This window comes from Rhinoderma darwinii, chromosome 1 (assembly GCF_050947455.1).
Source record: "Rhinoderma darwinii isolate aRhiDar2 chromosome 1, aRhiDar2.hap1, whole genome shotgun sequence".
In the NCBI taxonomy this organism is placed as follows: Eukaryota; Metazoa; Chordata; class Amphibia; order Anura; family Rhinodermatidae; genus Rhinoderma; species Rhinoderma darwinii.
In genome coordinates this window covers 228,133,112-228,156,779 of record NC_134687.1, presented here as the reverse complement: position 1 = coordinate 228,156,779, position 23,668 = coordinate 228,133,112, and the positions used below count along the sequence as shown (strand labels likewise).

At 40.4% G+C, this 23,668-nt stretch overlaps 1 protein-coding gene across 1 annotated transcript in view; it reads right to left on the bottom strand.

Annotated features, from left to right (window-relative positions):
* LPL (lipoprotein lipase) overlaps window positions 1–23,668 on the bottom strand; it is a 31,386-nt gene that overhangs the window by 6,015 nt on the left and 1,703 nt on the right. Inside the window, exons 2-6 of the mRNA XM_075849929.1 lie at window positions 6,954–7,132; window positions 2,865–3,044; window positions 2,536–2,647; window positions 1,227–1,469; window positions 56–298 (exon numbers count right to left, since the gene is read on the bottom strand). Of these exons, the coding sequence (XP_075706044.1) occupies window positions 56–298; window positions 1,227–1,469; window positions 2,536–2,647; window positions 2,865–3,044; window positions 6,954–7,132 (957 nt within the window). The remainder of the gene's footprint in view (window positions 1–55; window positions 299–1,226; window positions 1,470–2,535; window positions 2,648–2,864; window positions 3,045–6,953; window positions 7,133–23,668) is intronic.

Sequence of the window (23,668 nt, the reverse complement as noted above, 5' to 3'; positions counted from 1 at the left end):
TAGTTTACTAGGTTCCTTAAAACTATTAATCCTTGTGTACTCTTCATATTATTACCTTTAAATGGCATCTGAGCATTTGTTTTCAAGTACATCTTTACGCTCCTCTTTCCTCGGACCTGATTGACCTTGTAGCCCAAAGTATTGCAGCGGTTCTTCCGGCAGCTAAGACAAAGTCCTCTATCAAAGGCCTCCTTTGAATTGCAGCGATAAGCCATGCTTGGCTTCTCTTCGTGAAGTAGAGAGTCAATGAAGAGGTGAATGGAACGCTCATGGGAGCATTTCACAATCTGGTCCATGTCTTTAAAACAAAGAAAAATATTGATTCTACTATTACACACTAATAGTTTTTAAAAACATTATTTGGCTTCCAACTATATAGAGGAAATTTGAACCTATACTAAAATAATGAAGGTAAAATATATGTTCACCTTTGCAAATCAATGCCAGTAAGAAGTAGGGGCCAGATATAAAGAAATATGACTGCAGGATCAGACTACGCCAGGTTTGTTTGTAGTCTATAACCATGGAGACACATAGGTCTGGATAGGAACTGTACTCATAAAACGGTAGGGTATTTTGTGTTTTTGCAAAGTTATCTAATTTTTTATTTTTAGATGTAAAAAAATGGCTGGAAAGGTGGAAACGGCCTTTAAATATGATAGATTTGACTCAACCAAGGTACAATAAACATGTGTCTTAGCATATACTTATGTAAGAGAAAACTTTGGTCCCGCCACAAAACCTCATCTGCATTTTTAGAAGCATCAAAAGTTAAAAGAGCAAATGTGAAACTTCAAACACATAACACGGTTTCTATATTAATTCCAGGCACAAATGTGGCTAAACTAGAGATTTAATTGAATGGGCGGTAAGATTCATCATTTGAAACCAACGTGTACTACTATAAAGATTATATACATTTGAGACTTCAATTCAAATACTATAAAAATGAACGGACAGATTACTTTTAGATCATCATAAAATAGCAGACTCTGCCTTTATGATTTAGAAACAGAGATTATGATATTTTATAAGCCATTGAGAAGTATGGTCTACATATAAAGGGATCAATTAATACTCTGTATAATATACAATATCTGGTATACCTTACAGATCGGCTAAAAGAGTAACACGGTCAAAACAAAACTCCTAACCTTTTTGAAAAACTGAAGAAAACTATGAAAGTTTGCTTGTATACTGACAGAAAATAATTGTACATATTTTACCTATAATTCCACGAATTCCATTTTCTGCTATAAGCCGTATGGTGTCCCCAATACTGCACCCTGGTTGAAAACTTCCGCCATTAGGATAAATATCAATATGTCCAACTGGCCTTTGAATACCAATGCTGCGGTCAGGGGTTCCGACACTGTAGGTATGTACAACATCTACGAACTCTGCATCATCAGGAGACAAGGTAACAGAAGTCCCTGCATATTCAAAGCTGGGACCAGCTGGATCCAAACCTGGATGGGAAACCCATGATGAGCAATAGAGCCTTAAACCATCAACTAACGTATTTATTGTCTATAGCATTATTGTCACACTACAGTCATTACTTAAAAACTCCAGGATATAACCTAGTCGATGCAGAAAAATATCTAGCAGTCCCAGTACAATTATGCAGGGATGCTAATTGTTTGGCACCACATCCCCTTCTGCAGCCCACCTCAATGTAAAATTAAATACACTGGTCTGGAACTGCTAGATTTCCTGCCCATACTAGATCAAGTACTACCTTATAGACCTGGGAGACGTTGGAGAGTCCAGACTCCAGTCATAACTCAGATTATAGTTTTTGGCTAGAGATATGCCTTACATCTTAATTTCAGTGTCATTCATTGGCTTCCAGTAAGATGGATTCTATTCGGTTTACCTAATGGCTACAGAACTATCTGAGTTTTTGGCTATCATTTTTCAGTGCACATAGCAAGCAACATATGTATGTGATACTTTAAGCTTACTCCTAGATACACAATATTCTGTCTACCTAAAGAGGACTGTTGTCCGCATATACAGTGGTCAGTGATTTAGCTATGAAGTATATATGTAAAATTATTGATTATCCATTATTTACAGAGTACCAACATATTATGCAGTAATGTATGGAGAATGTATGGATTTATATTGCGCCTTTTTCGAACACTTATAAAAGTATAAATTTACTCTTAGGCATTGAAAGTTTCTTCATTTTATGTCAGTTTTCTAAGGAATTCAAGTTACTTTCTAATCATAAAAAAAACTGGACTGTGCATAGCAACTCAGTGTAAACGTACAAACGGAATTGGATGATGGTTTTAGCATCTGTTCCTAATTGGTTTGTTTTTTTGCTTTTTTTTTTACGGATTTTAATAGGAACTAAAAATGGCATTACACATTCACTAGTAGCTTTCAGGTCAGTTATACAATATGTATTTTGTTCAGTCTACCTATGTTGTCTAAACTGGCTGCTTCGCTTGAAACTTACTCAGTATATTACTATGACCACAACGATAAAAAGAACTGTCAAACCGTCCTCCCAACCACTCTCACCTGTTATCCTGTTGACTTTATTAGTTGTCAGACTACCAGCCACACCTGCTGCATGAGCACCAAGACTGTATCCCAAAATATGAATGTTATCCATTGGATAATTGAAGGTCTCCTATTGGAAAAACAAAATACAGATGTACAAAATGTTAAAGTTGTCCTTGACTAGATTTACATTTCGTACATCAATACAAATAATGAAATATTAATATGATTTTAACTCTAACTACAGTACATGATATTGTCCTTCATTCTAACCTTATTTTTCTCTTTTATCCCCCATTCCTAAAGGTATAATGGCAGCTATGTTTTATAGATTGGTCTTTTCTTACCTCCATCCAGTCTATGAAACTTGCCACATCCTGTCCCACCAGTTGCGTATAACCAGCTGACACTGGATAGTGCTGTTGGGCTCGATTCAGCCAGTCTACTACAATCACATTTGAGAGTGGCTCTCTTTTATATAATGCAACTACCAACTTAGGAATCCAACTTTCATACATGCCAGTTACCTGTATGAGAAAAAAAAAACTGATTAAACATTATTAACACGTATAAGCATGCAAGTCAACTCTAGAATAAATATAGTCAAAATTTTGTTGGCACCATCAACAAAAATTGTATTGAGTACCGTTAATCTTACTTATTTGCTGTATATACCATTACGGTCTCATGAAGACAACCCCTGTCATTATGTCCTATAAAGGCTCAGGACCCCCCAATAGTAGCAAGATCGGAGAGCTGCTCTTGCAGACTGCATTACACGAACGGCCATTCAATGGAATAACTGCCATGTCCTTTAGATCATTTATGACTCTTAAGATGATATCAATGTATTGTTACACTTCCCATTTACATTAGTTTAGTGTTTTATTATACCATAGTGTATTCATTAAGCCTGTGATAAGATAGTAGAGCCAAACTAGAATGCATGGAGGCAGCATAGCCTAAGCCTGGGGCAACTGACATAGGGAACCTTGTTTTATAGTAGTAGAGCAAGTACATCAGAGAGTACTTGTTTGGCTACAGATGTAGCAATCTTTAACTTGACATTTAATGTGTTAAATACACAGATCTAGAACTAAATCTGCTTTACCTATAATGTAAATTCGGCCATAAATAACTGCCGTCACAATGATCTCTGCATAGACAGGATTATTCAGGTTTTAATGTCTATATTGCTAAAACATCAATGTTATTATGAAAATAACTATACTACATGTGTAATCGTGGCACTGAAGAATAACATGATTTACTACACTCCGCAGCCAATGCTTGTGCAGTGTAGATATGTTATTTTACTAGAAATGTTTCCGAGAATCATGGGGCTCACGGCCAAATTCTCTGCTAAAAATTTCCAGGCGGTTATTTTCCCAGGCATTTATTTTACAGAACTGTTCTATTACTGACACCACTGGCTGTGACATTGTGGACAAATCTCTTAAGAGACCATTGTAAGCTCTAGAAACATTATAGCTATTTATTAATCTTAACTTTTTATGTTTGTTTAGAAAAGGATTTAGAGCTAAAGGATAAAAATAGTTTAAAAGGAAACTACTACATATAAAAGAAAGTGGATAGAAATTTTAATGACATGCCATAAACCAAATCCCCTTATCAGGAGTAATAAAAGGCTTCAGCTGCTGTAATATTTCTGCTAGGCAAGGAATAGAACGGATACTTAAAGGGAACCTGTCACCAGCATTTTAGCTATAAAGCCAGCAATACCTGGTGAAAGTGGGTGAAAAATCATTGTCATCTAAGCTATAAATATGTTCTAAGTAAGCTCTGTAGCTTTAGTATTCCGTTTTTCTGTGGTCCCACACCGTATGCAAATGAGCAGAAAAGAGTCAAATCTTCATCTGAAAAGAGTCAGATTTTCATTCCTCCAGCGTCTCAGAGTGGACTCCACCTCCTTCTTTTTGATTGACAGCTCCTTAGCCAGTCAGGGCCGGACAGGTGCCGGTGGTGGGCGGGGTTAAGAAGCTGAGTCCCAGAGGGAAAACTAATTACCATAAAAGGCGGGAAAAGTTTAAACGACTACATTTACTGACAGAAGAGGACTTCAGGAAAGAAGAGAACAGGAACGCACTCTGGACAGCTGCGGCCATTGAGGGGTCAGGCGAGTCTGACAGGTAAGATGTTGATGACAGGATCCCTTTAACAAAAAGTAGCGACACAAAAATAGCAGGTCCAATATATATTGTAAAGATGCAAAACATTGGGTCCAATTTATTAAAACGCTAACAGAAAAACTGGCTTTGTTGCCCGTAGCAACCAATCAGAGCTTCGCTGTCATCTCTTAAATTGATTTGAAAAAAAAATAAGAAACTGCACTTGGTTGTTATGGGCAACAAAAGTGTCTGAGCATCTACAGCAGCCCAATACGTTATTTAGAGGAAGGGAGGTGATTACATTCAATAATAGGCTTAGGATTTGTTTACACAAAGCAGTTTTGGTGCAATTATATATATATATATATTTTTATTTTTTTTATTTTTTTTATTTTTTTTTGTAACCAAACCATGGATTCACAAGTATAAAATAATTCATACTACTTTGCCTCCGGTCCTGGTTTGAGCTTAAATAAGATGCATGCATACTGTAAATCAAGCCCTTCTAAGACTCTCCGAGTGAGATGAAAAAAGAAAGCTGAAAGCGGACATGTGACATAAGAATATGGGGTATTACACAAGCCTTTAGAGTCGTACAGTTTGCATTGACAATCTGAAATGAATTATATGCGTGGGGTACTTATCTGGATATCTGTAATATTTGCTTTGTTACTATTATACTTCTTTAGAAACCTGTCTTAATGTAAGGTTACTATAAGGCAAGGTGTTAAACACACTGGTTTCCTTGCATTTTCTTATCTAATCAAAGATATATAATTAACCTTGTGCCATAAAGTAATTGCAATAACTTGGCATATATGTCAGAGACCTTGATGTAAAAAGAAAAGCGCAGTTAACCTTTAAACGATCAGGAGAGTGGAACGGGCCAATGGATTGGGCTCAGAATTAAGGCTTGGTTCAACACATTGATTTTGGGCCCATATGGGTGACCCTAGCCTTTTTACCCCCTGGAATTTGAAATTGTGCTCTCCAAGGGAATTTCACTTGGGAATTATAGGTTAATAGAAAAAAAAAAATATATATATATATATGTTGCCTATCAAATAGTACCAGTAATAATTCCTAGACTATAATACCTGGTATAGCCCCATATATTATCTATAACCGTGCCAGTTAGGGCACGTTCATACGTGGCGGAATTGCTGTGGAATTCCACTGCGGACAGTCCGCACTGGAAATCCACAGCAGACAGTCTGTCCATTGGTTTCCACACCTTTTTAGTTATCTTCGTGCAGACGTTGCGGAAAACTCAGCTGCGGACCATAGGCTGCGGTGCGTAAATTGGTGTCCGCAGCATACACTAGCTGTTGCGGACTTGATGCGTATTTGTGGCAGAATTTCTCCATTGACTTCAATGGAGTTGTTAAATTACGCAATGAAATCCGCAGATGTAATGTGTGTTGCATTGCGGATTGCTTTCACGAACAGGATATTTCATCATTCTGGCTGGACCTATGCGTTTCGAGGTCTATAGCCAGACGGAGATGGAATGTTTTAAAAGAGAGCAGGACGTACTCTTCACCTGAATCCGCAAGGACTAATCCGCAGCAATTCACTTCACATTTTAGGCAAAGGCGCAACGGAATCTGCAACGCAGATTATGTGCGGCATTGATGCGGACAGAAATATGCCACGTCTGAACATGCCCTTACAGTGCTACCAGAGGAGATGCTGCAGTCAGAAACATCATAACTCCACTGCTCCTGGCATGATTAACTATGAAAATGCAGAAAGGAGGTGCCTTACGTAAGGTCGAGAGCCCACCACATAGCCAGCACCCCCCCCCCCCCCAGTTTCGCGCAGGACAATTTATCAGCTAATCCATGTGATATATAGTAAGGAGAATTGTTCACATTTTAGGGAGTTTGCATTGTGATCACGGTCTACATGCTACAATTATAGTAATCAGATCATAAAGAAACAGGTCATATACCGTAGCTAGCAGACCTGATAGGTCCGAATGAATGTGCCACATTCTTTTAGAGATGGAGCACGTCCATTATGATCAAATGCTGCACACAAAGAATGCTCAGGCAGCAAGATATACAGTATGTGGAGTTTCTATACTAAATCTGTTTGTTTCATGATATATGCCATTGGATGTGCGCCACAATTAGTTTTCAGCAGAATAATCAATGTAGATAGTGGCAGCTACTCAATTATTTCTTGGAGTGTTATAAATCATGAACGTTATATGTGGGATTTTTTTCATGGTACACTAATAGAATGTGCCATTTAAATTAACCATTTCAATTCTGTAACCATTTTCCTTCTCTGGGCACTTACCGTCCATCCATGTATTATTACAAAGGTTTTGCTTGTATGGTTGAAATTGCAATTTCCAACCGTTTGCTCTTGGCCAGGTATGAGATGACAAGTGTCCTCATCTGGTTCTTCTGGTGTCCGAAGGGAAAATTTGCTCTCAATGTCTTTGAAATCAGTTTTCTTCCAGACAGAATTAACTGCTGTAAAATAAGCAAATGTGTGAACACCATCCAGTTTATCTGTATAATTCTAATCTAGGTAGATACAGTACCACATACATATATGTAAAGCTGTCTGTAATCGAAATGTCAGGGTATGGTCACACGATTAGCAAAAAAATGTCTGAAAATAAGAAGCCGTTTCTTACGGCCGTTTTTGGAGCGGTTTTCAATAGAGTATATAAAAAAAACGGCTCCAAAAACGTCCCAAGAAGTGACGTGCACTTTTTTCTTAAAAAACGACCACGCAATAAAACGCCCCGTCGAAACAGAACACAGTTTTTCCCATTGAAATCAATGGGCAGATGTTTGGAGGTGTTCTGCTTCCGTTTTTTCTTCCTTTTACGGCCAGAAAAACGGACGAAAATAGGCTGTGTGAGCATACCCTCACAGTAACATTTGTGCATTGTGATAATAGGATAGGTTCACCGGCAGTCCTATTGAATACTATAGACAACGCATCATGCCATTACAGTGAATTATACCCTACTCAAAACTCAGCATTGACAGTTCGGACTTCTGCAACATATATAGGTGCGTGAATATGGCTTGAGAAAAGTAACGATACCAAGATTTAGCAAGTATTACAGACAGATTCGGCCCTTCGTGTATAGACACAAATTCCAGAAATCGGTGTCTACAGATGTGCAGCCAAGGTACGGTATAAATAGCTGTATGTTTGATATTTTGGCAATTTTTTAAAATACTTTTGTATGTGAGTGATATTTTGACTATTTCCCCGGTTTCCAGAAGATTCTTAAGAGATTTGATAGCAGTAAAATAATAGGACTAGGCCTTTCCAGATTTCTGGTACTAATTTTATGTCAAAGTTTGCATTTTACATAAATAGTATACAAATAAGGGAATCATTTTATGTTATGGGTAATGAATAATGTTTTCATTCTAAGCAATAGGCTCTCCACCTTTAATGTCAGAAAATGTTATCGAGAAATAGGGAATGATGAGTTTTACCCAGCTGCTTACCTCTTTGCTGTTAGTACACTGCATATCAGCAGTGATTTGGGCTGAACATTTGAGCCATGTCTGACAGTCTGGTTGCTAGGGATTGAGTGCCTGACAACCGACGTCTTCAGTTAGATTGTTAGGCAGCAAAACCCTTAAAATCTGTCTGTCTGAGGTTACTTATGTCTTCAGCTCAAGGCAAATTTGACATTCCCTTGTTTTTTTTCCCCTTCTCAGGCTCTTATTATTGCATTAACCATATTCTTTAGACTATAGATTGACACCGCCAAATCGCTATTAAGTATATATGCACACGGCATAGAGGTTGCACACAAAGTCCAATACAGCTTTGTACTATAGAGCCATATGTGACTCCATGTGCTGCAGTTCATGCTCCATCGGTTGCCGTGTACAGAGCTATTTTCCCGCCTAGAAACAATGCTCCCCAATGCAATGTTTTAGGGGAGAAAAGCATCTAGGCTTTCTATGAAGTTTGGATAAAAGCCAACGGAAAATTACCTCCATATTCTTCTGTATTAAATCGGAGGCATGTAAAAGGTATAGTAAGGCCCCATGATGCCCTGTTACGGCACCATACAGAACAGAAAATCAAATCTTTCACAATGGTTTTATTCTCTGAGGGCAGACGTCCAAATAACATTGACAGCGTCAATAAAATTTAGGTTGTTCCTCAATGTAGCCTATCTAAGGCCTCATGCACACGACCGTAGCCGTGTGCACGGCCGTGATTTTCGGGTCGGCCGGCTGCGGACTGTCAGCGGACTGTCAGCCGCAGGCCGCCCGCAAATCGCGGGACATGCACATGGCCGCGGCCATGGTTTTCAATGAGCCTGGACCGCAGAACCGGGCCGTAATAAGACATGCCCGTTCTTTCTGCGGTCCGGGCTCCTGGGCCGTGCACGGACCGCAAAAACTACGGTCGTGTGCACGGCCCCATAGAAAAGAATGGGGCCGCAATTCTCCCGTGGATTTTCGGGGGAATTGCGGCCGCAAAAACACGGTCGTGTGCATGAGGCCTAAGGCTAAGGCTGGGTTCACACGACCTATTTTGAAGCGTAAACGAGGCGTATTATGCCTCGATTTACGCCCGAAAATATGGCTCCAATACGTCGGCAAACATCTGCCCATTCATTTGAATGGGTTTGCCGACGTACGGTGCCGACGACCTGTAAACTTCTTTGGACGTAATTTGAGCCGTTTTTCATTGAATTCAAAATGCGAGGAAGAGCAATTACGTCTGAAATGACGGAGCAGTTTTCTCCTGAAAACAGCTCCGTAATTTCAGACGTAAATGCAGTTTACGTGTGCATATACCCTAAGTTAACACGCTGCAGAATGGATTTTGCTGCGGATATCACTCTTTGCATTACGTCCTGCGCCGAAATCTGCAACAATCCTACAACGTGTGAACTTGCTCTGCAGTTTTACTTTAAAAATAGGAATAAAACAATGACCACTTGGTTCAACACCTTCAATATCTACAGAATTTTATTGAATTTATAGAACAAACATGAATTAAATATATATTATTTCTGTAGTATAAACGTTTTTTAGTAGATCATTTCAGAATGAATGTCCGTAGTTACTATTACACACTACAAAGTGTTTCATAAGCAAAAATAGCTGTAACGTGCTTGCAGAGGAGTCAATATTTGACAAAGTGAAGCAATTTGTACACTAAAAGCTCCAATGTGGTAATAAAGATGTAATAAAGTAAAAGACCGGCACTGAGAGTCATTCTTCTCCATGCCCACTGTGAGCACAATGTGAAACACTGGCTGGATTTATCCTCTTTCTAGTACATGTATATATTATAGACTTTTTCTACATTGACAGTATACAGATTTATTCACAGCAGACTTTCACTAATATACGTGCTTATGACAGGACATCCCGGGTAATTAACAGACTGAGTTTTGCTGGAAAGAGTCAACACTTCTCAATAGAGAGTCTCTTTGTTTGCCCTGTGTTAACATTTCCACCCGGAAGTAAACTCAGAGGCGTAACTTGAAGCTCCTGGGCCCCCATGCAAAGTCTCTAACAGGGCCCCACCTACCATGTGCCACTTATAATATTGGTGTCTTCTTATATGTCAGAGGGGCCTTTGGGCCCCCTCAGGCACCAGGGCCTAGAAGCGACTGACACCTCTTTTCTGGTCTATAACCACATTCCTGAATATACTAATTATAGTCATGTATAGAAGAGTTGTACTAACCTGTGAAAAACAAATTTAAATATTAAAATGCAACTAACCAAACAGTAGTTATTACATTTTCTGTGTATGTAATTTTAGGTTTACGTGTATCTAAGGACTATTGGCAAAGTTTCTTCATCTTCTGGAAGTTGCTAGTCTTATCTTTTGACCCCTGTGAACTTCCATGAGCTGATTCAGCAGCGCACATCCAGTGCAGGTAGTGAGTGCATGCACCTTTATGTAACCCCTATTATGCTGATCAGGCTGGATCAGTCAAGCGTATCCCCAACACAAGATCATTGTAAGATGAAAACCACAGAATGCTAATGAGTAACTTGTGACATACGATAAGAAGGATAAGGAAACCACCTCGTGGTTGTAATATCTCTTTGCATTAAGTTCTCAAAGGGTTAACTGTCAACCTTTAAAAGTGACATTTTGATTAAAATAAAAAAAAATAGTCAGTGTGATTGGAGCAACTTTCAAATTAGTTTTTATTAAAGGGTAACTAAACGTTCAACAAACCTCTGACATGTCATAGTTACATGTCAGAAGTTTTGATCGCTGGGGGTCCGAGCACTGAGACCCCCACCGATCACTAGAACGAAGCATCAGAAGCACTTGTGTGAGCGCTGAGCCGCTTAGTTTCTGTTCGACTTTTCTCAGAAAGCTGATGTAGAGGTGTACGGGCTCATAGACTTTCTATTGAGTCCGTACAACTGCTCGGCTTTTCTCAGAAACTGAAAGCAAGCAATTTGGCCGCTTCATTTTAGCGATTGGTGGGGGCCTCAGTGCTTAGACCCCCAGCGATCAAAGCTTCTGACACGTCACTATGACATGTCAGAAGTTTGTTGAACTTTTAGTTACCCTTTAAAAATGTATTTGAACTTTTTGAGATACAGCTGCTCTGTATCCTGTATACAGAGCAGCTGTAGCATTCGCTGAATCCTGTACCCATCAGTTCCCCGGGACTGACTGGTTCAGTGACAGCGGGTCCTGTATGTCTCAGACATGCAAGAGCCACCGGTTATCATTCACATGTAAGTTCATAACTTATGTGATCTATTACAGGGAGATCCTGTGTGGCATAGACACGCAGGACGCGCTGACACTGAACCCATCCGGTCCACGGGACTGATGGATTCAGGTCAAAGCGAAAGATACAGCTGCTCTGTATAGAGAATACAGGGCAGCTGTATCTCAAAAAGTAAAATAATTTTTAATAAAAACGAATGTGAAAGTTGCGCAAAACACACGGTCTTACAATTTTATTTCAAAGTTAAAAAAAAGCCCAGTTGTCTATTAAGAAACGAATTAGCATAAATCTAAAATTGCTCATAACTTGTTCAAAAATTGTTTTTCAAAATAAAAACCACTGTTGTTATCTACATTACATCGCCTATCATATTATGTAGGAGATAGGGCACTTATAATGTGGTGACAGAGCCTCTTTAGGTGCGTCCTGGCTAACAACTGTCACCCTGTCAATGGACAAGGTGACAGAACTGTGCCATCAGACTGACCAATCACAGCTCTTTGAGAACGTAACTGTATGTGATGGAGCTGGCTCAAGCTGGGCAAGCACCATCACTGCCAGTTTCCGGCTGTTTATTACAGCCAACCCCCCGCTGTAATGGCCAGGACCAGAGCTAGCCTCTGATCCAGCCGATTAACCCCTTAGATGCAGCGATTGCTGCATCTAGGCAGTTTCTAGCCCGTCGGCACCCGATGGTTGCCATGGCCGCGGGTGTCAGCTGTTTGTCACAGCTGACATCCTGCTCTAACGGCCAGGACCAGAGCTAGGCTTATTAACCCCTTAGATGCAGCGATCAAAAGTGATTGCTGCATCTAGGTGCTTAGATCGCACCCGATGGTTGCTAATGGCAAAGATCGGCACCCGCAGAGGTGCCGATGGTTGCTATGGCAACCGGATGCCTAACAATGGCCTCCTAGTACGGAAGCCAATTAGGCCCCGCCGGGAGCCGAAGACGAATAGAAGTGAATAGCTGACTGCTCTAATAGACTGCACTATGTAGGTAGTGCAGTGTATTAGAATAGCGAACAGGGTTTCATGCCTTCAAGTCCCCTAGTGGGACAAAAAAAAAAAAAGTTAAATAAAACGGTTGTAAAGAAGTAAAAAAATAAAAGTTTCAAGTTAAAAAAATAATAAAACCACCTTTTTTGCAAATAAGAAGGCTTTTCTTATAGGGAAAAACTGAAAACATTAAAAAAGTACACATACGTGGTATCACTGCGTCAGCAACGACCCGAACGATAAAAAATATCATGCTATTTTACCAGCACGGTGAACACCGTAAAAAATTAAAAACAATACCTGAATCGCTGTTTTTTAGTCACCACCCCTCCCAAAACAGAATTTAAAAAAAAAGGGATCTAAAAGTTTGCATGTACCCCAAAATTATACCATTAAAAACTGCAGCCCGTCCCGCAAAAAACAAGCCCTCCCACAGCTTTTTTTCCGGAAAAAAACTATTTATGGCTCTCAGAATATGGCGACACAAAAAATAAATTTGAAACAAAAGTGATTTTATTGAGCAGACGCTGCAAAACATAAAAATAAAAACCTATATACATATTGTATTTCCGTAATCGTATCGACCCACAGAATAAAGTAAAATTGTCATTTATAGTGGATGGTGAACGCCATAAAAAAATAAAATAAAAAAAGTTATCAGAATTGCTGGTTTTTGGTAATCTTGCTTGCCAAAAATGAAATAAAAAGTGATCAAAAAAATAAATAAATGGTACCAATGAAAACGACAGATTGTCCCGCAAAAAATGAGCCCTCACACTGCTCCGGTGGAGGAAAAAAATAAAGAAGTTATAGCTCTCAGGATACGGCGAAGCAAAATGTGCAGTGTTCCAAAAGCAGATAAGATTGGGCACCTTTTATCAGTGCGACACTGGCCACACATCTATGAATTATTAAATATTTAACGCATTATACCCTCATGTACTCCGCACAGCTTACATATGCCCCCACATTATAAACCGAAATAACAGCAAAAGTCCAAAAAGAACTACTACTAAGCAAAATCTACGCTCCAAAAGCCAAACGGCACTACCTCCCTTCTGAGCCCTACAGCATTCCCAAACAGCAGTTTACGTCCCCATATATGGCATCGCCATACCCAGGAGAAGCCACTTAGCAGTTTAATAATAATAATAATAATAATAATAATAATAATAATAATATTTATTTATATAGCGCCAACATATTATGCAGCACTTTACAATTTAGAGGGGACATGAAACAAACAATATCAGTTTGAAGTATTGGTCTTCAGTGGCACGAACTGGGCACAACATATTGTACACTAAAATGTCATACCTGTGGAAAATTGGAATTTTCACTTTGCACCATCCACGGAGCGCTCATTTCTAAAAAAATGTATAAACTTGTGGGGTCAAAATGCTCATTACACCCCTTAAAAAATGCCTTGAGGGGTGCAGTTTCCAAAATGGGGGTCACTACTTGGGGGTTTGTTTTACTATTTGACCCCAAAGCCCTGCTGTTGTGGGCCAATGCTGCGAAAATCACCAAAATAGGCCTCAAATATGTCCAGGCAAATGATAAATGCCTTGAGGGGTGTGGTTTACAAAATGGGGTCACTTCTCAGGGTTTTACACTCTACTCTGGTACCTAAGGGAGCTCTGCAAATGCGACATGGCGCCCGTACACCAGTTCAGCAAAATCTGCGCTCTAAGAGCCAAATGGCGCTCCTTCCATTTTGAGCTCTGCCATGTGCCCAAACAGCAGTTTAGGGTCACACATGTGGTATTGTCGTACTCTGGAGGAATTAGTTAACAAATCGTGTGGTGTTTTTTCTCCCATTACCCCTAGTGAAAAAAAAATAATAATTGGGAGCAAAATCTACATATTTTTGGAAAAAATTTAATTTTTCATTTTCAATGCCCAATTCTAATAAAATCTATTAAACACCTGTGGGATCAAAATGCTCACTACACCCCTAGATGAATGCCCTGAGGGGTATAGTTTCCAAAATGGAGTCACTTCTCAGGGGTTTCTACTGGTACCTCAGGGGCTCTACAAATGCGACATGGCGCCCAAAAACCAATCAAGCAAAATCTGCATGCCAAGTAGCACTCCTGACATTCTGATCCGTGTGGGGTGTCCAAACAGCAATTTATGAGCAGATATGGGGTATTGCCGTGCTCGGGAGAAATTGCTTTACAAGTGTTGGGGTGCTTTTTCTCCTTTATTCCTTGTGAAAATTAAAAAATTCTAAATTTTAGTGGAAAAAAATGCTCACTATACCGCTAAATAAATCCCTTGAGCGGTAAATTTTTCCAAATGCGGGGTCTGCACTGTTTTTGCAAATGTGACATGGCGCCACAAACCATTCCAGCAAAACTTGAGCTCCAAAAGTGAAATGGTGCTCCTTCCCTTCTGAGCCCTGCCCTGTATCCAAATAGAAGTTTATTACCACATATGGGGTATTGCTGTACTCAGAAGAGTTTGCTTTATAAATGTTGGGGTGCATGTTCTGCTTTATCTATTGTGAGAATGAAAAAAATCTGAGCGAAAACGACATTTTATTAGAAAAAAAAATTTACATTTTCAATTTCACGGCCTAATTCCAATAAATTCTGCAAAAAAAACTGTAGGGTCAAAAGGCTAACTATACCCCAAGTTAAATTTCTTGAGGGATGGTTTCCAAAATGGGGTCACTTTTGGGAGGTTTCCACTGTTTTGGTACCACAAGACTACTTCAAACCTGACATGGTGCCTAAAATATTATTCTAAAAATAGGAGACCCCAAAATCCACTAGGTGCTCCTTTGCTTCTGAGGCCTGTACTTCAGTCCATTAGCACACTAGGGCCACATGTGGAATATTTATAAAAGCTGCAGAATCTGGGCAATAAATATAGAGTTGCGTTTATCTGGTAAAACCTTCTGTATTGCTAAGGCTTCGTTCACATCTGCGTCGGGGTTCCATCAGACCTTTCCGTCAAGGGAACCCATGAAAGGAAACCAAACGGAAACCACAGCTTTCCGTTTGCATTACCATTGATTTCACTAGTAATGCTTCCATTGCTAATGGTTTCCTGTTTTTTTTGGGCGTAATCAATAGCGCAGCCGACTACGCTATTGATTCCGCTAAGGGAACATTCAAACGTGGCGGAATTGCTGTAGCACTCCAGAGTGGAATTCCTTAGCAGACAGTTTGTCCATTGGTTTCCACACCTTTTTAGTTATCTTCGTGCAGACGTTGCAGAAAACTCCGCTGCGGACCATAGGCTGCAGTGCGGAATTTTCAGTCCGCAGCATGCACGGTCTGTTGTGGAGAAGAAGCGGAATTTCACTGCGTATTTCAGCCTTTGCAATGCAAAAACGGAAATCTGTGGCAAGTCCGCTGTGTTTTCTGCAACGTCTGAATCACCTGTCAAATATGCAAATGTTGGTGCAGATTCGTTGCGTAATTGCCCTAAATCATCACCAACATTTGCAGCGGAAAAATTCTGCCACGTCTGAACGTGCCCTAAAAAAAACCCTGAAGCCTTACGGACCGGAAACAAACGGAAAGCATTAGCAACGAAAGCGTTACCATTGAAATCAATGGTAATGCAAACGAAAAGCTATGGTTTCCGTTTGGTTTCTGTTCATGGGTTCCCCTGACGGAAAGGTCTGATGGAACCCATGAACGGAACCCCGACGCAGATGTGAACAAAGCCTATGAAATTTCATAACTTAAATTCTTAGCAACTTGATAAAAGAAAAACAACAACTCAATATTTATATTTACTAGTACTCGTAGGGTATGTTCACACGGTAAACTAAAAACAGCCACAAAATACGGAGCTGTTTTCAGCCGTTTTTGTAATGCGTTTTTTGGAGCCGTTTTTCTATTGACACAATGACAAACGGCTCAAGAACTTTTTATGGGGAGTTTTTATACGTGATGTTTTTTCAAACGGCCACGTAAAAAAACGCCGTCAGGAGGTAGCGCCGTTTTTCCTATTGAAATCAATGGGCAGATGTTCGGAGGCTGAGAATAAGCAGTGTAAACATACCCTTAGGGGTATTTAGGGTATTTAGAAAGGAACAGACAGTGTCATACTGTAGGAAGTCACTGGACCTCCGTGAATGTGATTGCAAGTTACCCAGTTGTTATATGGTACAGCATTACTGAAGATTTCAGAAATAGAATGTGCATCTTTTCGACCACGCAGCGAGTGGTAAATCCCAGGAAAAGTGATGTGATTTGTCACATTTGATTTTTTTTTATCTTCTGTGGAAATTTGTATCGTCTATGGGAGAAGAAATAGGCAAAAACTCGTACTGTTGCAGAAAAGCAAACACTCTGCTGTGAACCTGTAGCCCTATACTAGCAGGAAATCACAGAAAGCAATAAATGTAAGTTTTAAGGCATGGGTAATGTAAAGGGAAGTGTTCCCTTTTAATGGAGATGGAGTGGGGGTATGTATGTGTATATATACAGTGGCATAACTATCGCTGTGGCAGCTGTAGTGGCTGCTACGGGGCCCGCAGCATGAGGGGGCCCGCGCCGCCTGCCAGCACGGCCCCCCCATGGCCGTAGACTCCGCTAACAGCTGCTACAGTGCGACGCCACCGAAGGGGTTGTTCCTACAAAAGACATGCATCTCCTATCCACAGGATAGTGGATACATGTGTGATTGCTGGGACGCCCAGCGATAAGGAGAACGGGGGACCGAAAGTGCCCCGAAGTTCTCGATCACAAACCTCGGACTTCCGGGGGCTGTCGGCAGCTCCATAGAAATGAATTGTGCACCGGTCGCGCTTGTGCGCATGCGTGACCAGCGCTCCTTTCATTTTTATTGAAATGCGCAGACCCCGGAAGTCCGAGGTTTGTCATGGAGAACTTCGGGGAACTTTCGGTCCCCCGTTCTCCTTATCGCTGCCAGCGATCACACATGTATCCCCTATCCTGTGGATACATCTCTTTTGTAGGACAAATTACAGGCCATTTTTTGGGGGGGGGGGGTGGGGTTGGGGGCTGTATGGCGTTATCTACAGGGGGACGGCTGTATGGCGTTATCTACAGGGGGACGGCTGTATGGCGTTATCTACAGGGGGACGGCTGTATGGCGTTATCTACAGGGGGACGGCTGTATGGCGTAATCTATAGGGGGGGGCACTATCTACAAGGGGGGGGGGTTGTGTGATACCCAGGGGAGGGGGGGCCTTAGTCAAAAGTTTGCTATGGGGCCCAGTCTTTCCTAGTTACATATATATATATATATATATATATATATATATATATATATACACACACACACACATTATATATTATCTTAATGTATCATGAGCCAGGTCTGTAATCACAGACCTGGTCGTGGGAATCTACTCACCACGATCCCCTGGACAACGAGCGCTTAAAGGGAACCGGTCACCAGCATTTCACCTATTAAACCAGCAATACCTGATGGCAGTGGGTAGAAAAATCATTTCTATATAACCAATAATTATCTTCTTAGTCGGCTCTGTAGCTTTAGTATTCAGTTTTATAGTGTTCCCACACCGCATGCTAATGAGCATAAAAGAGTCATATCTTCATTCCTCAAGCCTTTCCGAGTTTACCCCGCCTGCTTACTTTTGATTGACAGCTCCTCGCCTTCCCCCAGCACACAAAATCCTGCGCTTGTGCTTTGATGTCCTCTTCTGGTGTGTGTGCGTACAACGGGACACCGGATTATTACGAAAAAGGCGCTAAATGTACGCAGACTGTTATTTACAGTTGGAGGAGGAGTTTAGGGGAGGGGATAACGGCAATGAACTTTTGATAGCAGCGGCCAGTGAGGAATGAGTAAAGTTGCTGGTGACAGGTTCCCTTTAAGTATCCACGTGCAGCAGCAGCTACACGCAACCCACTCTCACCTACATAACGAGCACATACCCTTGCTTCTCCCCCCTACTCAACAAGCTAACACCTACAATTAACCCTTACTTCTTCCCCCTATACAATGAGAACAAACCCTTTATACAACCTACACTTCCCTAGTAACCCTTTCCCACCTGCCTACACATTATTCCCTGGTTCCCTTGTTACACTTCCCTGGTAACTCTTTCCCACCTGCCTGCACATTATCCCCTGGTCACCTTGTTACACATATTACTAGTAACCCTTTCCCACCTGCCTGCACATATCCCCTGGTACCCCTCACATTACCTGCACTTCCTCTGGTACCCGTTTCCTCGCACATTAACCCTTTCCCACCATTTACCTGTATGCCCCTGATACACAACAACCGATTCCCCTTGTTAACCCCTTATCCTCCACATCCCTTGTTAACCCTTAGTGTACAGGGACAGTTATAGTTAGGAGGGAGTGGGACAGAAATAGTGAGCGTGTATGTATTGTAACACAACGTATATATGTATGTTTAGGTAAGTGGGTGGTGGTATAGATTAGGATTGTAATACCTTGTTAATAATACTGTGCCCCATGTAGTGTCAGTGTATTCAATACATATTAAGTTATGTGTATTGGGATACACTGATACTATACTATAATTATTTACTGTGTTTGTGTAAAGGATCTGCCAGACACAGCTTCTGTGTCGACGCCCATGGGTAATCAGTCTGCACCTGCTCCTAAGTCTGAGAGAGTGACACTATCTTCTACCAGTCAGGCTGGGAGGCTGAGGAGTGGGAGAGCCTATCACAGCCTGGCCAGACGGAGCTAGCTCCCGCCCTCTGTCTATTTATACCTGCATTTCCTGCTCCTCCTTTGCCTGTCATTCTTTCCTGTTTCCTGGCTCTGCTGCTTCTGCTATGATTATTGACCTTGCTTCATTTTGACCCTGGCTTTACTGACTACGCTCCTGCTCTGCGATTTGTACCTCGTGCACTCCTGGTTTGACTCGGCTTGTTCACTACTCTTGTTGCTCGCTGTGTTGCCGTGGGCAACTGCCCCATTTCCCTTAGCTTCTGTGTACCCTTGTCTGTTTGTCTGTCGTGCACTTATTGAGCGTAGGGACCATCGCCCAGTTGTACGCCGTCGCCTAGGATGGGCCGTTGCAAGTAGGCAGGGATTGACGTTAGTATAAAAGAAAAGGTGGGAGAACTAGGCATAACCCTAGTGACCCTGATATAAAGGAGGTAGTAGTACTGGGCGACACGAGCCAGTGAACCCTGCTATTACCACGGGCCCTTTTACAGGTAATAGCTTTATGATATTTAAGTACTGCAAAACCACTGTTGATGTTCTATGGTTAGCCTCATCCCGTAGTTTTCGTTAACAGTTTTAACATTCCTTTCCACTGTTTTTATCTCAATACTTGAAATGTGCATAGTTGGAGAGGATGAATGGCTTTTGGAGATAAAGTCACTCTCAGCATTTAACTTGGCAGTACTATTCTCCTGAGGCTCTTACTTTCTAAGAATTGTTAGTTGTTCTGCGTTGGTGGATTGGTCCCGTTGATCAAGAATTGTTGACATGATCTAAGAACTGCCAAGGATTAGCATGTGCACACCGTGAGAACATGGAAAGAACATTCTCGATATTATATTCCATGAACACGTCATCTTAAATATCAAGCAAATCAGCCTATGATGTAGCAGCTCATTTCTAGAGCTGAACAAGCATAAGTAGCTGTAACATTGACAGAGCCATCAAACTGTCGTCTCCTTAACAAGTGATAATATATAGCCTCTAATGCATTATTACGCTATTTGACCTCTCACCCTTGATCTCCACTTCTACTAAATAAAAAGATCCTTTTATACCTAGAAAACCACAGGCTATAAGGTGTGAACATGTTACTGGCTGTGAATAAAAAAAATAAAATGAAGGATTGCATGAATAAGGTTTGTAGTGTGATCAAATATTAGGTCTAATGCTATTACAGGGTATTGACAGTGCAGTAGTGTGGAAGTAGATTGCATAGGCATATATTATGGTCTATTAAGGCTACATTCAGACGAGCGTCGGTAACCTCGGATGTGAAAAACTGACGTTTATTCACGTTCGAGGTGCATCCATGGGGAGATGCTTTGTCACGGATCCCCCATAGACTAGAATCTATGGAGGGATGTGTGACACGCAGTAAAATAGGACATGTCCTATTTTTTCACTGACTCTGCACTCGCTCCGTTGAAACAACGGTCGTGTTAAGGACCCCATTGAAAAACATGAGTCCGTGCGACGGCCGTTGTTTTAACGGCCGTCACACGGACGTGATACGCGCTTGTCTGAATGAGCCCTTAGGGTACGTTCACATGCAAACGCAAAATAAGTCTGAAATTACGGAGCTGTTTTCAGGCAAACAGCTCCTGAATTTCAGACGTTTTTGCAAGTACTCGCATTTTTTGCGGCGTCTTTTACGGACATAATTGGAGCCGTTTTTCATTGGAGTCAATGAAAACCGGCTCCAAAAACGTCCCAAGAAGTGACATGCACTTCTTTGACACGGGCGTATTTTTACGCGCCGTCTTTTGACAGCGATGCTTAAAATGACAACTCGTCTGAACAGAACATCGTAAAACCCATTGCAAGCAATGGGCAGATGTTTGCAGACGTAATGGAGCCGTCTTTTCAGGCGTAATTCGAGGCGTAAAACGCCCGAAAATAGGTCGAGTGAACATACCTTAACCAGGAAAGGTAGGCCATGTTCAAATATGGCAAAAAAATCTCTGCTATTGATATGGTCTTAAATCCAAAGGAAATATCCAGAAGAGATCTGGAACATACCCTAAAATTTGCACTGATTTTTTCTGTAGCATGTGAATGGGGTTTTCGTAAATCTCCATTCACTTGTAATGTACTCTGTTGCAGGTTTACACAAATACACAACGTGTGAACGTGGCCCAAGACAGACATTCGAGTTGGGCCTTGTTCATACACGTTGTGGCGTCACATTTCATAACTGCACAAAATCAGAACACAAAATCATGCATTTACTTCAAATAAAGCTACTCATTGGCTGTAATGTTAAATGCAGCAGCATTGCATTGACAATCCGTACAACCACACTCACCATCCTTTACAACTGGATTATATACCCATGAATACTAATATAAAATAGAATAAATAAAATCTTATTATTGTAATACATTCCTCAATGAAAAGTGTAAATATGCCAATATGTAATGGTTTCACTGGTAGACTAATACTTAACAGTGGGGTGATCTATGACCAAACAACGAAATAAAAAAAATGGTAAGGTGACTGAGGTCATTAAAAGTTTATCACAAATATCCAATCCGTCAAACATCAGAACTTGGCCCACTGAATGTTGTATTTACATGGGTTGGCATATGATATGTTAATATTTGAAAAGGTACAAATGCAGTTGGCAAAACGTAACTCCTATTATGATAGACATCAAATTAGGATCTAACCTTCACAGTTCCTAGATATCTCATTTAGCTGTTCAATATTTATCTCAGTCAATCCACTGTCTTTTGATGGGGCACAAAATACGATATATGACAGGTCTGCCCTGAGGCAGGGCCGTCAACAGATTTTTGCAGTCAAATTTGGAGATAATTTCATGTGGTTTTACAAAAAAAATGGTTGCTAGATCTTTATATTATGGTTTATTAAGGCTACATTTACCGCCACATTTACTTATTTTTATAAATGTACCCCTGTGCTATTAAAAAAAAAAAATGAAGGCACTGGTAGCGCTACTGAAATTGAACAGTTTCTATTCTCAGTGTTAGGGCTTACGCACATATTACAGATACCTAATATGGCACCCATATATATGAGCTCATACTAAATCAATATCATTGTATTACTTTGATTTTCTATGAAGGTGCACAGATTTTTTTCTCACCGATTTATATAGAATCCTTGAGATAAATAAAATGGAGCACGCTCTACCGCATGCTATATTATGTGGGTATTCTCTCCTAGGAGAGAATATGGTGCCGTATGGAGGTAACATACAGCAGCAGAGAGTTCCTTACGGCTTCATATTATGAACCGTGTGCTGCCGTAGTCATGCTCCAATTTCAATCACAAGTACAATCATGGGTCCCCATAAGACTGAGATTACGTTCCAAAAGCATCTCTAATCTGTATCCGTTTATTCTAATTTCTCCCTGGAGAATATAAATTAACTTTCAGTACTTCAATATGTATAAATATTTGCCTTGTTGAAATGTTTCATATATAACTGCCTTGATTAGTTTTAATGTTTTATTCATTACCATTACAGGATATTTTTTTCCGGTGTGTATTTCCACAATCACTCCAGCTGCATTTCCATGAAACATTTTCACTGACTTCTACTGGTGTATTTTTTTTTCTGCAGCAGTCAAATGGTTTATTAATATAAATTAGATGCAAAATCTGTAAAAGGGCCCTACCTAACATGTGCTATTTATAATACTGGTGTCTTCTTATGTGATAGTCGGACCATTGGGGTCCCACAGGCACCGGGGGCCTGGGTGTAGTTACTACCTCTTTCTTCTCTTTTGTTACACGTCTGCACTACACCACCGTTGCATTGTGTGATATGTCTAATTCAAGGAGAATATCTATATATAAAAAAAATATATATATTTTTTATAAACACAAAAGTTTGAACAGCTCATTCCAACAAAATGATATAAAATGTGTATGCAGGTGCAAGAACATCTGTGACTGCAAATATACAGCAGAAAAATAAATGGCGACCGCACACTGCGAACACTACTGCCACCTAAACCACTAAATATAAATAAATATGCACTAAAGCTAAATCTACTTATAATAGGGAGGTTCTTAGTGCACATTTTGATCAAAATGTGTTTGCCCACCTGCCACGACAAGGCGACCGCTGCCTCCATTTTTGTTCTTGCACTCCTCCCATTCTGCCCTGAGTGATTTTAATTAGTTCAATGCTGGATCCTACCATCCCCAGGTATATATGTAGGCTTAGTCCCAGTTCTGGGTGTATGTGCAGCGTAGGTTCCCACCTTACAGAGGTCGCCTTGTCGTTGCAGGTGGGCAAACACTTTTTGATCAAAATGTGAACTAAGAACCTCCCTATTGTAAGTCGATTTAGCAGTAATGCATATATATATATATATATATATATATATATATATATTTTTTAATTTTTTTATTATAATTTTTTTTTATTATTTTTTTCTATTTATGCTAACCTGGATTTCAAAAGAGATAGCTTTATATAGTCGTAACAAATATAAAACAGTGGTAGTAAACTTACTGTGACTTTATCTACTGTAAATAAAATACACTATAATAGTTCTGGCAGCCGTTCCTCTATACAATAATAAACTACAAATGCAATATTTGCCAATGATTCACGCCTAGAAACAAATATGGGCTGCAAAGGCACGAATGTGAGAAAGACGGCA